The sequence below is a fragment of the Osmerus eperlanus genome, chromosome 17 (assembly GCF_963692335.1).
Source record: "Osmerus eperlanus chromosome 17, fOsmEpe2.1, whole genome shotgun sequence".
Classification (NCBI taxonomy): domain Eukaryota; kingdom Metazoa; phylum Chordata; class Actinopteri; order Osmeriformes; family Osmeridae; genus Osmerus; species Osmerus eperlanus.
Window position 1 is genome coordinate 3,080,965 of NC_085034.1, and position 15,634 is coordinate 3,096,598.

Consider the following 15,634-nt stretch of genomic DNA (forward strand, 5'->3'; position numbering starts at 1 on the left):
ATGACAAACTGCAACAACCGGAAAAGGTGACTAAATGGCAATGATCAGAAGATTCGGTCATACTTTTACGATCGTAAATCTTTATTTATAACATAATTTACTTGGACTTGCCATGTGATATTCATATTGTTATTAGGTATCAGTGTGTGATAAATATAGTTTTCTTAAGTCTGTTTAACGTAATTGTGAGAACAAAGCATGGACGGCTGTGCAGCAGTGTACAACGTTTCAGTGAGGGATAGCTAGCTAGCTAGCTATCTTAAAGTTAGCATATTATTGCTACTTGGTGAGTCAAATTACGTGCACATTACATATACAAAGCTATCCTGGTTAGTTACGTCGCTGTTTGCTAAAGTTATGATATCCAGCATATCACTAGTATTTTTTCAGTTGTATGTTGCATGTTAAAATTTCTTTAAAAGTCTCCCAGCGCTTGCTTTCTACCGGGTTGCCAATCATGCTCCATCAGTTGCTGGACTGTGCAGAAGCGATATGATTAATTGTCTGACACTATTAGCTGCTTACAATTAGCACCATTAGCTGCTGCTGTATAATCTGCATACACGTAATCCTCCATCTTCTCCACAGTTCTTTTTGAAGATTTGGATTAGGTAATCATCAACAACAATTCCTCAAACTCTTGAACTAACAAGTAAGTAACACACTTTTGCGAACCTGATCAAGGTTTTATATTCGCGTAGAGCGAGTTAGAACATCAATAGGAAGCGAGATGTTATGTGTCTCTTCAAAAAATGTAATGGGCAGGATCTCAATGAAACAAGAGATCCAACACCAAATGTGTATGCATGCATTTCAACTGCATCCGTTATAGCAGCCTCATATCCTACACAATCAAAACATTTGTAAAAATAAAATCAGAGCTTGGTGGAGGCTAACTGCCTGATTGTTCTGTTGAATGTTCCTCTTAGTGGCATATAGGAGGGAACGGAACATCCGCGAGGTGTATGAGGAACGCTTCATACAGGACAGAGCGGTGAGTAATGCGGTTTCAAACACAATCATTCCGTTAAAGTGAAAGGCCTGCATGTAATCCTAACCTGTTCCCTGTGTTCGATGGTAGGGGCCGTACCCTCGTGGCCCTGGAGCACCGGAGAGGAGGTCGACTTTAGGTCGGCCAGAGGAGGAATATAGCCGGGCATTTGAGTACGAGAGCCCAGCCCGCTTCTACCCCAATGGAGGCGCCCCACGCAGTTACCATGGCGAGGAACAGAGAGGCTACCATGGCGATAGCCTGCATTTTCCGAACGAGCGCAGGGCTGTTCCTCCCGCTAGAAGAGTAAGTTGAAAGTTGTACCCCAGACTTGAATATGAAATACTCGGAATAAAGGCTTTTAAATAAGAATCCCCCTGTTTTAAGTATTTTTTCCTAGCAGCACTCGGTCCATGTGTCGTGTCCCATCTCTTTATAAGTCTGAGAGGTCTGGTTAGTCTCAGCTCAGCCATGGTTGTTTGTACCTACCCTCCATACAGTTATCTGGGAGTGGCAAGCATGGGATGAACCCATGCCCAGTCCTTCAGTCTATTCTGACCTCTGACCTCTGTGGATGTTTCATCTTTTCTGTTACTGCAGGAGGACCCATACCTCTACAGAGGACCCAGAGAGGAGCCACACACAACACGCCAGATGGACTTTAGGTAGCTTTGACTTTAACTCCTGGCCTGCACACCCACACACACGTACATACACACACACACACACACACAATCGTACATACTCACACACTGAGGCATTCACAAAGGATGTTTGTTGGTGTCATGTCAGATGGCATCTTTAGGTACTGACTGTAAGGCTGCATTGGTGGGTCATTATCAAGCTCAGCAGAAGCCTGAAAACGATCCCTCCATTTGAATCAGGTGTGTCGGAGCAGGGAAACATCTAGAACACGTAGGGCAGGGGGCCTCGAGCACCAGGATTGAGACCCACTGGTGTAAGGACAATAATTACCATTAGGGAGCAGCATTGCTCCATGTATTTAGTTCTGAGCAGCTCCTTCAAGTCATTTCAGCAGCGTGTTTATACTTTATGTGCCACTCCTGTGTGTGTGAGATGATTGTTTACACAGCACCATAAATCACAGTCAGCCCTGGCCCACTTAGACTGGTCTCTGCATGCTCTCTTGTCCTGGGACAACCCCTCAGACTCACAAACACACATTTGCTTGTAGCCGGGGAGTGTGCTTTCTCTTGAGTTGTATAATAAAGGCAGTCCAACAGTTTCAGAGACTTGATTCTCAAGCCCCAGACCTGATCACAGTCCTGTATGCCTGTCCTTAGTCAGTCTGTTGTTGGCTGTTCAGTTCTGCTCAGAGTGATGAAGCACAGATAAACAGCTTTGTTCTACAGCAGTTATAACTGTCTGAGAATGCCAACACGCTATTAAAACCTGTGACTTTATTTGGTCAAGCAAAAGCCTTGAGTAGCATTTTGAATAGCTTGAATTTTGCTTTTCCCCCAGACGGGTAGGTAGGTAAAGTTCTGTACCTTTTTATTGATGCCTCACTCTGTGTGTTTGTGTGTGCGTGTGTGATTCCTTCCAGAAGCAGCAGCAGCCGCGCTGCAGCCCCGCCCAGCGTGCGAGGTCAGATGTACCCCGCCCCCCGCTCCCTTTCAGCCGTGGTGCCAGAGGGGGGTGATGACACTCTGATGCAGGCCATCCTCAGCCTGGACAGAAGGTACACACACACACTCTCTCTCTCAACCCACAGTGCCTTTGTGGATGGTGTTACAGCGTCATGAATGTCACTTAGCAACCCATGGTGTGGTTCTTCCCCCCCCCGCCCAGCGAGGAGAGAGATCCCTACAGGAGGAAGGGTCAGTTCCCCCCCCTGAGGGAGCGCTCCCCCCAGCGCAGAGACGTGCCCCCCTCCCCCCACAGTCGCTCCGGGTCCTCGGTCAGCAGCAGAGGGTACTCCCCAGACAGGGCCAAGGGGCTGGCCTACCCCCCGCAGGGAAAGAGTATGTACCCCTTCTGTATTCTCCTCAGCCTCCGAAATCAGTCTCTCTCTAGTCTCCCCCCTATCCTATCTCCATGTCTCTTTCGTCCCCGTGTGATGATGTCACTGGCGTTTCAGGTGTGGACTGTCCCCAGGGACACGGTGGAGGAGCAGATCTCCTCTGGGGGACACTGAACCCCCCGCAGGCCGGACATGACTACCTGGGTCTGTACTCTCAGCTGGACCGGCTCTAGCGGCTGACCTAAGACCAGCTCGGCATTTCCCATCTGGCTAGTTCAGACTAGGGGCTGGGAAGGTGGTGCTGGTCCTAGACCAGAACCTGCAGGGCCACCCAGTCTGTAGAGCTTTCTGTGTTGTGCTGTGTAGCCACCACTCCCTGGAGGGGACATCCAGTGGTCTCACACTATTTGTTTGTCCAATGTCTGACCTTTGACCTCACTGTGTCTTAAATGCCAGGGAAATGTTGAGGTGCTACTTCAGAATCTGGACCGGCAGATAAAGTGTTACCCCAGCCTGCCCCTCCAAAGCCATTTACGTGTCGTACGGACAACTAGCAGTCTTTTGCCTAATCTCCATGCCTACCACAATATATCGAACATCCCATAATAGTGCCATGTCATCTAGCCCCCCTCGTAGCCGTAGTGGGATACATGATGGTATTACATTTACATTTAGTCATTTAGCAGACGCTCTTATCCAGAGCGACTTACAGTAAGTACAGGGACATTCCCCCGAGGCAAGTAGGGTGAAGTGCCTTGCCCAAGGACACAACGTCATTTGGCACGGCCGGGAATCTAACTGGCAACCTTCAGATTAATAGCCTGATTCCCTAACCGCTCAGCCACCTGACTCCCAAGTCGCTCTGGATAAGAGCGTCTGCTAAATGGTATTGTGGAAAAGACATGACTGGGTCTGCTTGGTCCCCCTCAGTATGCAGATACTGATATTCAGATTAGAGTACTGTTTAGAGTAGAATACCTGGTGAGTAGAGTACTGTCTAGAGTAGAATACCTGGTGAGTAGAGTACTGTCTAGACTAGAATACCTGGTGAGTAGAGTACTGTCTAGAGTAGAATACCTGGTGAGTAGAGTACTGTCTAGAGTAGCTGGTGAGTACTGTCTAGATTAGAGTACCTGTGAGTTGAGTAGTTATGTGAGGTGACCAGAACAGCTGGTAGAGTTAGTCATCAGACTGCCTACCTGGTGTGTAGAAGCAGACAAATCATGTCCTCTCATCTGTCTCTCTTGTCTCCCTCACCTCTCCTCTCTCTATCCCCCCATGTCTCTCTCCTCTCCCTCCTCTCTCCCTCATCTCTCCACCCCCTGTCTGTCTCTCTCCTCTCCCTCATCTCTCCACCCCCTGTCTGTCTCTCTTCTCTCCTGCAGACAAAGACAGACCAGCAGGCCTTTCTGTCAGTGTGTCCAGAGATGGTTCACCTCAGAGCACAGCGTCCACCTCCAAGGTGAGCACTGTCTGACCCTCCACACACACACACACACACACGCATGTATGAAGACACACACAAAACAAAGGCCTCTTCGCCAAGACAACGTTGAAGCATCTGTTAAACACTTCCAGATGCTTCCGCAACGTCAGTGCAATCCCAACTTCATCAAAGTGTCTGCTGCTGGGTTTGTTCGTAAATATTTGCCCCCCGAACACGACCCTGTGTTCAGTAGCCCAGAGATCAGAGAACCCTCCCACACAGCAGGAACACTCACTCAGGTCCCCAATGTGTGTGCTTTCTACTGAGCGTCGTAAAAAAAAAACGCCCTCCAGTCGACTGCTGTGATGAAAGATGCTTTTAGAGACCCTGGCCTCTTCTTACACACACGCACGCGCTACACGCACACACACCCCAGTGTTAGATCTGGTCAGCTCAGACAGGCACGGTCACAGGGTCGAGATGAAAGGGCTCGTTCTACGTTCCAACAAGTGCGGTAGGGCGCTCTGTCTACAGGACACACACACAGGTCACATGGGCAGGATCCTGGTCTGAAAGGGTGTGTGAGGTCTCGGGCTGTAAAGCCAGGAGAAAAACCGGCAACCTCTTCTGAGAAACCATAGCATGAAGCATGCAACTCTTTATTCTAACTTTATATACTATCTCCGGATCATGATGTTTTGGGTCACACAAGCCGTCATCAGTAGGGAAGATGATCTGAGCTTCATTAGACGGTGCCCCAACAGCTTCACATCTTGGGCTGTAAATCCACCAGATCCCCAAGGCAGGCTAACGTCCCTGGATCAAATCTGAGTCCCCCTCCACCCCTCCGCTGTCTGTGGCCCGGTCCAGAAAGTGGGAGTCTGTCTTGCTCCTCCAAGGCTAAGAGGCTGCTCTGTGTCTAACGAGGTGGAGACAGATATTGAGTCATCACCGTTTCCTCCCGTGGACCGAGAGCGATGTTGTTCTTGTGAGTCATGGTCAAGATCACCCTATAAGAGCCCCGCTCTCTCCCGCTCTCTCCTCCTGCTCTCTCCTCCTGCTCTCTCCCTCTCTCCTCCACGTCTCAAAACACACGACTTCAGGGGAAATGGAACAGGGGATAATTGGATGGGTTTACGAGCCGTGTTTGTATTTTAAGACACTCTTGGCCTCTCAACCCCTCTAACTATTTTCTCTCGTTTTGTCTTCTTTCGTGGCCATCTGAGAGGGGACGTGATAAGATTTGAAGCCTGTGCTTGATTTCCTCCATCCATGAGCACATTCAGTCATGCGTGACCGGCTCCCCTCTCCTGGCCTAGCCCACTAGGGCCGGGGAGAGAAAGATGGAGATGATCTGGAAGCGTAGATGGAGGAGGTGGATTTAGACGGAGATGCAGGAGAATAGAAGAGTCTAGATGCAGTGGTCCATGTTGGTCCCGCTTCTCCCTCTGACACATTGAGCCCAGTAGATGCTCCAGGCTCTGTGGTGTGATATCAGCCCAGACTCTAGTGGACTGAGACAGGCTATACTGCATGGTTATCCATCTATATCATGGGTATGTGGTCGGATCCTTGATGTCCATCTACAAGACCCGACCTTTGGTTCAACAATCTGGTCTCCCGTGATTTCTCTTTGTGAATGGTCGTCTGTATTTGTGCAACACGGTAAGCTTAGGGAAAGATTATTATTTTTTGCTTCTGTCTGACCCATGTTCTCTGTGTGTGTGTCCGTCTTTCGGTCTTGTCTGAACCCCAGGAAGAGGCACATGTGCTGGACGGAGACCGTAACGAGGGGCTGGGCGCTCTGGATGAAAGCCACAAGATCTTGGAGGACTTCAAGGAGAGACGAGCTCAGGCCATCGCTGCCAAGGCTCACGAGATCGAGAAGGTGAGGAACGTTTCAACAGACACGCTCTGGCTCTCTGGTTCCCCTGGCCCTACTCCATAGCCACTCCCCCTCTCAGTTTAAGGATCACTGCTCCAGGCTCCCCCAGTTCTCTAATGAAGGCCATGCCTGCACCATTGGGCCTACTGCTGCTTTACTGGACCCATTAAACCTGAGACAACTCTGCCGTGGGGCCCACTGGGCCCTCACACGGAGCTGCGCCTCAGAGCCCAGTGTTGCTAAACTGTCGACAGTGCATCTTGCAAACAGTTTTAGACCTTTTCTTGACTCTCACTCACTCGCACGCCCAGTGTTTTCACACACACACACGCACACGCACACACACACACACACACACAGAGAGGGTAGTTGACTCTGGTTTGCTCTCCCCATACCATCTCTGAAGTGCTCTCTGCACATGCCAGATGTTTAGCTTTGCCCTCTATCTGGTCTAGCCATCTCATCTCCAACTGCATACTATACCTAGCCGTGTGCTTCTAACATCCTCACACACACACACACACAAATCCTCTATCAATCACCCCCTCATAACCTCCGTGGTCCCCTCCCCTCAGAGGTCAACAGCTTGCCATTGTTTGTGATTGGGTAAACAGGGGAGGGGCAACGGAAAGAAGGGGGAAGTAAACAGGAAGTTCAGCCCGCTTTAGGAAATACTTTCCCAGCACACCTCACTGTGTGGTGCTGAGCTGCGATAAGTGCTTCCCCCAGAGCTAGATGGATGGCTATTCTGGCCCTCTCCTTCTCACATCAGTCTGGCTAGCTGACTGTTTAGCTGACCCCATGACCTCTGGAATGTCCAGACACACAGGGAGCGCTCCCACATTAGCTGTGGAGGACAGATGATGTATGGGACGTCTAGCTCAGCCGAGGAGCTCCTGTTCCAGGACAGGCCTGTGCAGCAACGCTTCTTGTTGCTTCCTGACAGACAGGGCAGCTTGGCTCTCGCATGCTGCCTTATGTAACTATTCTTTTCTAAACACATTTTGTTATTAGCGTGTGTGTGTGTGTGTGTGCAGGTGTTCAGGCAGGACTGTGAGACCTTCAGCATGGTTGTGAAGATGCTCGTTGATAAGGACGCCTCTCTGGAGTCTCAGCTGCAGATGCCTCTCATGGAGAACATCGTGGAGCTCCGCGAGCGCTGCTTCAACGACCTCAAACACTTTGTGTCCGAGCTGGACCAGGTGGTACTGCAGGAGCCCTCTGTGTGAGCGGCCGACCAATCACAGCACACCTTCTAGAGAGAGAGAGAGAGATGCTTGGAAAGTCATGGCCATTTCACAGAGACGATGGCCAAATGTGAGCCGACTTACTGCGGCCCTACAGATAGGAAGTGAATACTGCGTGTCGGAGAGACACGATGACCTCTGCCGGGTGGTATCTAACCAGGAGATTAAACCTAGCACCATCCAATGGATAGAAGTGGACCACCAATGTTCTCATGTTCGGCATTAAGCTCTGTACATTTGAGATGAAACAGTGTTGAACTTATTTTATTTTTTACCAACAGAGGGTATTGGTTGTACAATGTCCTGAGCGGCCTCAGAACAGGAGTTCAAACACCCTCAGCAAACAATTTACAAACCTTCTATTCTTCTGTTTCCATAGAAACGGTCACATTGAGCCAGTCTTTGTGGCTCTCACTCCAGGGTTTAAGGAGAGCTGTTGTAGGTCATCTGATAAAGACCTCTAGCTTCAAAATATATGTTTATAGTGTGTTATAAATTTGGCCTTGCAATCTCATGTAATGTAACAGTACCTGTAATACCCGTCTTGACAGCTGTGTATGGATTTAGGACGCTCTAACCAACCACTCTGATTTGGTGGTGGTTATGACTGTTTTTCCTGACAACGGATTTGATTGTTTGTGTTGCATTATGTTGTTTAAAAGACATTGAAAAAGAGATGAATAAAACAGGAATTTGAAATGCACATCCTTGACTCGTCCAGCCTCCAGTCTTTAAACCCCAGGTACATCGTGGAGATCAGAATCATATAACTATGTGAAGGTGAAGTCCCACATCTCACATGACCACAATGTCATTTTTAAGTTAAAATAAACAATTTAAAATTGGGATTTGAACCCAGGCTGTTGCGGTACTGCCCCAGCATGTCTGAAAGAGCATGCACACTAACCCAGTGAGCTAACAGGGAGCCCTGCTTTCTTCTGGTTTTCTGACACCCCAACTCTGCAGGTTATTACAACTACATAGTTTCATGTCATTTAAATGTTGAGTGAATATTGTTATGACCCCTGAAATCTCAGTGGTTAAGGATGTGGGCTACCATGTGAGGGGTCTTGTGTTCAAATCATGCTTACCCACTGAGCCACAGAGGTTTCCTGCAAAGTTACTTTCTACAAGACGGTGTATTTTACCTTATGACACTACTAAATGACAACGTACGTTTTGTTTCTGCTTATGCCAAGTTTTAAAACAGAATACTCTGCCTTCTAATCATACTTAAAAAACAAGTGAAAGTTTGCTTAAGGATTTCTAAAAACTCGTTCACAAAATACAGTGACGATAAATAGACTTTTCTTGAATAGACTTATTTATCTCTACAACACGGTTAAATATTAAACAGAAATTTACAGCCTACCGTCTATTAGGGGTGGAAATCTTTTGGTACCTCACGATTCGATTCTTGGGGTCACGATTCGATAACATTTCATCTTTATGGTCTTAAAATATCTTAAAAACGCTCTGGATAAGAGCGTCTGATAAATGACTAAATGTAAATGTAAAAAGGTCTTAAATTTACCTGCAGGAACCCTGAGAATGTAACACAGCCTTAAAGATCTGGAGTGTTTATTAAAACATTGCATGTTTTTATTACAGGGAAGAACAAAGTGTGGTCCAAGACTGAACTGATGTGTTCTGTCCATGTCAGTCGTCATGGTTGTGTACTGTGGTAGCCCAGGGTAGATGTTGGGCTAACATGAAGTTGTGGCACTTTGATTTGAAGCAGATGGCTTCAGTGGCACCATTTGGTTTGGTATAAACCTTCTGCAAAGTGTGTGGAAGTAAATGGTCACATTAGTGATGCCCAAACACAAATCAGAAACATAAGACTCATCTAAAACCAAAGTATATAAAAAAAATATCAGTCACAATCTCAACTTAATATTTACATTATTAATATGTGCTATTAAATAATTATTTTGGTTAGTCTCAAGTTACTACAGAATCTTTCCTTATCAGAGATGTATTGCCATGTAATGCACACAACGGTATTGCTGGGAAACTTTCAATAGTTTATACAATTTGCGATATAAAACATGCTTTTGTTGTCAAAATGTTTGAACTACTAGAATAATTAGAGACAAGAAATGTTGACTTGAATAGTGTCCAACACTCAAAAGTGTCCATTAGTTCTTGGTCCATGACAGAGTAAAATGCTTGCCTAAAGGAACAGATCATAACCTATTCAGTCATTAGTGCTAGAAGGAGGCAGGAGGAATTGCAGACAGTTCCGTAGTTCCAGAGTGTCGTCTCCATTATGAGATGATGCAGTTCTTGCCCCTCTGGCTCCTCCGCTCGGAGCTAGTCCTGGAGCCCAGGGCCATGACCCTGGTGGGCTGGTCCTCTGCCTGGTACTGGTAGCGTCCGGACGGGCGGGGCTGAGGGATGGGCTGGCCCAGGAAGTAACCTTCCTCCTCGGAGTCAGAGGAAGAGGACGAACAGGTGGAGCACCAGTCCTCCTCCTCGCCATCGAAATGGGAGCGCTGGATGGAGGTCTGGAGGGAGTAGTCGGAGGTGGCGTGGGGGTAGGGCAGCGTGAGGGGTGGGCGGGGGTGTTGGCCGGGGCAGTGCAGGGACTGAGCACGCTGCCTGGGCATCAGGTCCAGGGCGTTGTGGGAGCGTGTCTTGCGGCTGCGATGGCGTCCGTGATGCTGCCGGGCGCGCTGGGGGCTGGGACCAGGGCCCTGCTCCTCCGGGTGGTAGACACGCCTCCTCGCCCTCTCGCTCATGGGCGGCTGGCGCACCTGGACGTCGCCGTAGCGACCGTTATCTACCGTATCCGCGGTGAACTTGACCATCTGAGGGGGGCGGGCCTGGGACTGGGACGTGCTCCGCCTCATCACAGGAACACTGGGGACAGAGACTTCCTGAGCCCCTCGTCGCCCCTGCTCCTCCCCCTGGGCCTCTCCCTGGCGCAGGTACAGGTCGGAGGTCAGGCTCCTGAGGGAGGAGTCGCCGTGATGGCGCAGGGAGGAGTTGAGGGTTCCCATGACGCTCATCTCGTCACAGTCGTCGGGAGGAGTCGGGGCCTCCTGCAGGGAGAGGAGGAGCTTCCGCTCCTTGATGACCCCTTCCACTGACGCTCCTGAGAGGGAGGGAGGGAGGGAAGGGAAGGGAGAGAAGGAGAGGGAGGAAGAGTTGTGAACAAAAACACAACTGCAGTGGTTCTGTCCATGTCTATGACTTAGCTAAGTTGTGCTGTGTGTGCTTCAGTCTTACCAGTGATGTTGGAGAGTGCCAGAGAGTCCATCGAGTCCCTGACACTCTGCTCAGCCTTTCCTAGCTCATCTGTGAGACACTCCAGAGAGTCCTGGTACCACTCCCTCTGCTCCAGCCAGAACCCAGGCTTAGCAGCAGAACCTCCTTCCCGCTCCTGGTCCACTTCCTGGATCCTCCTGGCGCTGGCCGGGCCGGGATGACTCCCATAGGCCGAGTCCCCCAGCCCGTCCTGAGACTGGGCCCAGAACATCTCGGGCAGGTTCTTCCCAGCCAGCCCCGGCCCCAGGCCGTGGCTCTGGGTGTGAGTGGGGGTGTTGGGGTTGGAGATTGTGGTGAAGGTGCTCTTAGGCTTCAGCCAGGGCTCCAGAGCGGAGGGTCTGCTGGTGGAGGCAGAGCTGGACCTGGCTCTGGGGTTGGCTCCCAGGCTGCTCTTGGGCTCGCTGGGCTGCTGGATGAGCCCACGGTCGCCAAACTTCAGCAGCAGCTGGGTCAGGTAGTCCTCATGCTCCGCCCACTTGTCTGGCTCCTCCCCCGCCTCCTCCTGCTCCTCCCCCTCCCTCCAGAACTGCTCCTCCTGCAGTTCCAGGTGGCCCAGCCTCCTGCCCACAATGTCCATCTCTCCCTCTCCGTCGGCCTCCCTGCCCGGGCCTGCGCCCGCGCTGCGGGGGGTCTGGTAGTGCGACTCGGACGCGGGGGTCTGGTTCAACAGCTGTGACTGGCGCCAGTGGTCCGCCGGACGGCTGCTCTTGCCCACTCTCACGCTGCGGCGGGACTCGCGGGAGCGGGCGGACTGGAAGGCGGAGTCGGAGGAGTCCGACTGGTGGGAGTCCGGACCCAGGCTGCAGGCCTTGGAGCAGTAGATGCGGCCCTGCTTGGGCAGGAAGGGGCAGCCCAGCAGGGAGCTCTTACACTGGGCACAGCTGAAGCACTGGTCTGTGGCGTGCCAGTGCACGCCCTCGTAGGTCATCTGGGCGTGGTCAACGCCTGGGGCGGGGGAAGAGGGGGAAGAGGGGGAAGAGGGGGAAGAGGGGGAAGAGGGGGAAGAGGGGGAAGAGGGGGAAGAGGGGGAAGAGGGGGAAGAGGGGGAAGAGGGGGAAGAGGGGGAAGAGGGGGAGGGAGGAGGAGAGGAGGTGGTTAATAATCGGCCAGTGTAACGCTGTCTGAATACACAGGGTGTGGTCGTGTTTTATCTGGTTCATGTGAACCAGGAGAGTCCTCGTTATCTTATGTCTTAACCATGACATCAGCCAAGATAAAACTAAGGAGAACGAACACTGAAACATGTCCGAAAGAATTCCTGAAAAGTGTCAGTCTTTGTAAGGTCAATGATGTTTTGACCCAGATGCGACCGGGATGCGGCTCAGACTTGACCGTGACTCACCGATGTTCTGTCCGCAGGCCTCGCAGTACTCGGAGTAAAGCGACTCGAAGCAGCCACAGCAGAACGGTCGGCCATCTTTCATGATGTAGCGCTGGCCTCCCAGCACGGTCTTGCATTCCACACATGCAAAATGCTGCATGTGCCAGTGGCGGCCCTCCGCCTCAGTACACTCATCCGCAAAGATGATCTGAGTGGACAAACACACACACACACACACCTCAGCTACACAGCACACTGATGGGAGAGAGGGACAGCAGGGTTCGCAGGTGAAAGCCACTGTTGATGTAGTTCTACTAACTCCTGGATATACCTCTTGACGTGGTGTTCCTAGCTACAAAATGGGTCAAAATGTGTTTGTGTGTCGGCCGTCGGTAGAACCTACCTCGTCACAGGCGGAACAGCGAGGTTTCAGCAACTCGGCGTGGTGGCGTCCACAGTAGACCCGCCCCCCCTGGTGGAAGTAGATGAGGTCCACCAGCAGAACCTCACACGTGGAACACGCAAAGCATGCTGGGTGCCAGCAAGGTCCTGGCCCCGCCCTGGACGCAAAGATGGCCATCTCTCCTCCGCTGATGCCCCCGCCACACTGTAAGAGACCGTAGGCCGCTAGGTTAGCACAGCTGACAGACCCCTTCTGGAGGTCTATATCCGCTCAGTGAGGGGCCTCACTGTATGACCTCTTTACCTCACGAAGACCCAAGCTTCATGTACAGAGAAAAATCTGCCCATGACTGGTTCAATGCAAATCGTGTGAACGAATCGTGAATGAATGACATCGTGATCACATGACAGAGGAGTGCCTGGACGGCCGGTGGCTGATCGTTTTATAACCACAGCAACTCACAGCCAGCAGACACCACACTAGACTGCCGGCTGCTATGACCACAGCACGTTGGCCTTCTAGACAGGGGTGTCGTGTGTCCCCTGGTACTGCGGCACTTGGAAACCAAAAACCAAAGTGTGTGTGTGTGTGTGTGTGTGGGGGGACAGCTCCACATCTGCTTTCCAGCAGGGTTACCCTGTCTACCTTGGTGGTTGTGTTTCCTTAACGGCACGGCTGGCAGGCACGCCTGCTCACCCGCTCAGCAGGAGCTGGGTCCTCCCAGAGGAAGGGGTTTTGGGTCGGGACAGTTAAACAAGCTTCGCCATGGGATGTGTTTAAACTAGGGTTTAGGGCCAGACTCTGACCATCCCCCTTGCTCTCTGGAGACCAACCAGGGCTGGGTGTCCCAGCAGGCAGAGGGCCGCAGGCTGGGCAGGAAGCAGCCTCACTCCTCTGGGTGGTCTGACCTCCTCGCTCAGAGAGACACAACCTGCTCCTCTCCTCACTCTCTATGGGGTGGGATTGAATGTGTGTGTGTGTGTGTGTGGTGTACTTACATGTTCACAGCGTGTGTGTTGCAGTGAGCGAGGCAGTATTTTGGGTGTCCCTCTGCCCAGAGCTTCCCTCTTTCTCTGGAGGCTGAACATGTGGAGCTCCCTCTTCTCCTCCTCACTCAACGACTGGCAATACCTCACCTGGACACACATGGGGGGGCAGAGACAGAGAGAGAATAAAACATTACATTTACATGTAGTCATTTAGCAGACGCTCTTATCCAGAGCGACTTACAGTAAGTACAGGGACATTCCCCCTGAGGCAAGTAGGGTGAAGTGCCTTGCCCAAGGACACAACGTCATTTTGCACGGCCGGGAATCGAACCAGTGACCTTCTGATTACTAGCCCGATTCTCTAACCGCTCAGCCACCTGACTCCCCTACATTAGGAGTCGTCCCAGCCTCTCCCCCTGACCGGCTCTGGTGCACAGCAGAGACTGGTTTTAAACAGGTTCCCCCCTCCCCGGCAACACAGATGGTACAATCCAACACTAACCAAGCTTCATGTTTATATATAGAGGACAGGAAGAACACTAACAAGCAACTCTGTTGTTCTCTAAATGATGGTAAACTGTGCTGGCATGCACAAACACACACACACACACACACACACACACACACACACACACATAGGGCTCCTCTCAGCCTTGTAAAACCACAGCTATGTCAGGAATCCCCTCCCAGGGTACTGTTTCTGGTTTGTCAGCAAACATCATTGGATACAGTCAACCAGCTAGTCAGCTAGCCAGCCAGCCAGTCAGTCTGGTTTCCTACCTCATTGTCGTGAGGGGGCAGCTGGTATAGAAGCTGTCTGACCCGGTCTTTCTCTCCCGGACTGTTGACATATGGAACCTTGTCCTCCGGAAGGCTGGAGAAGTACAGTTGCACCTGGGGAAGGAGAGAGGGGGATGGAGGAGAGGTAGAGAGATAATACAAGGTTAGAGAGGAGAAACAGAGTTGCACCTGGGGAAGGAGGGATGGGGGGGGGTGGAGGAGGTTAGATGGATAATATGAGGTTTGACAGGCTTCGGGGTTAAACACGTTGTCCGTACAGGGACTTTCGACAAGGCATGGCCTTCACAGAGCATGTGAGGTAAATACACCACAGCTGTACTTCCTGTTGCGGAGGTCTTAGTGACCACATACTGACAGTGAAGATGTTTTTTATGTGCTTCAGGCTGTAGGCTGTGGAGGGAGGGGTGAGGGGGGGGAGGTATTTGGGTTTGGAGGCCTCCAATTGATGTCAGACTCTATGTTACCCTGGCACTCATTAATACCATGTGTGCTTACGTTTGGTGGGAGAGAGAGAAAGGGGAAAAAAACATTGACAGATAAAGAGAGAAAGAAAGGAGAGAGAGAGAGAGAGAGAGAGAGAGAGAGAGAGAGAGAGAGAGAGAGAGAGAGAGAGAGAGAGAGAGAGAGAGAGAGAGAGAGAGAGAGGCTGGTAACGTGCCACATCGCCTGCAGACAAGAGGCCAATCCTGTTTGCAGATGGAGCTGAACTGTAGAGAAAGGAGCTGGTCTTAACAGTGCTGCAGACACCACACACACAACACAAACACACAACACACACACACACACAACACATCCACACACACACCACACACACACAGAGCAGACTTCACTCCACAGCAGCCCTAGGCTGTGAGTCGCCTGTAACCATCTGCTGAGTGAGCAAGTCAGGACACCTGACACAGTGTCAACATCCAGCTGCCATCGAGGATGTCTGACTGAAGAAACGGAATGGAGCTGATGAATAACCAGCAACTGTATCGTGAGAACTCAAACCAACACTAACTTCTGCTCTACTCTACCAACACTGCTGTTCTGCTCTACTCTACCAACACTGCTGCTCTGCTCTACTCTACCAACACTGCTGTTCTGCTCTACTCTACCAACACTGCTGTTCTGCTCTACTCTACCAACACTGCTGTTCTGCTCTACTCTACCAACACTGCTGTTCTGCTCTACTCTACCAACACTGCTGTTCTGCTCTACTCTACCAACACTGCTGTTCTGCTCTACTCTACCAACACTGCTGCTCTGCTCTGCCAAAACAGACTTTTGTGCTCTGCTCTGCCAAAACAGACTTTTGTGCTCTGCCATACA

The 15,634-nt window shown here is 50.9% G+C and overlaps 2 protein-coding genes across 6 annotated transcripts in view; one reads left to right on the forward strand and one right to left on the reverse strand.

Annotated features, from left to right (window-relative positions):
• The first annotated feature begins 6 nt into the window (after positions 1-6).
• On the forward strand, positions 7-8,236 carry pphln1 (periphilin 1). 3 transcript variants are annotated; one of them, XM_062483015.1, is made up of 11 exons: positions 7-286; positions 589-652; positions 930-994; positions 1,082-1,297; positions 1,592-1,656; positions 2,562-2,693; positions 2,804-2,976; positions 3,093-3,179; positions 4,361-4,437; positions 6,158-6,289; positions 7,324-8,236. In XM_062483015.1, coding segments are annotated over exons 2-11 (1,140 nt in total). In that variant the 5' UTR covers positions 7-286; positions 589-651; the 3' UTR covers positions 7,516-8,236. The 3 variants fall into 3 exon arrangements, with proteins under 3 accessions (XP_062338999.1, XP_062338998.1, XP_062339000.1); XM_062483014.1 differs by having other exon boundaries at positions 8-286; positions 2,559-2,693; XM_062483016.1 differs by lacking the exon at positions 3,093-3,179 and having other exon boundaries at positions 8-286; positions 2,559-2,693.
• An 861-nt stretch (positions 8,237-9,097) lies between these two features.
• prickle1b (prickle homolog 1b) overlaps positions 9,098-15,634 on the reverse strand; it is a 37,090-nt gene continuing 30,553 nt past the window's right edge. For all 3 annotated transcript variants that reach the window (XM_062482985.1, XM_062482984.1, XM_062482983.1), the window contains exons 3-8: positions 14,300-14,413; positions 13,529-13,666; positions 12,531-12,734; positions 12,149-12,335; positions 10,768-11,751; positions 9,098-10,633 (exon numbers count right to left, since the gene is read on the reverse strand). In XM_062482985.1, the coding sequence (XP_062338969.1) occupies positions 9,804-10,633; positions 10,768-11,751; positions 12,149-12,335; positions 12,531-12,734; positions 13,529-13,666; positions 14,300-14,413 (2,457 nt within the window). In that variant the 3' untranslated portion in view covers positions 9,098-9,803. The remainder of the gene's footprint in view (positions 10,634-10,767; positions 11,752-12,148; positions 12,336-12,530; positions 12,735-13,528; positions 13,667-14,299; positions 14,414-15,634) is intronic.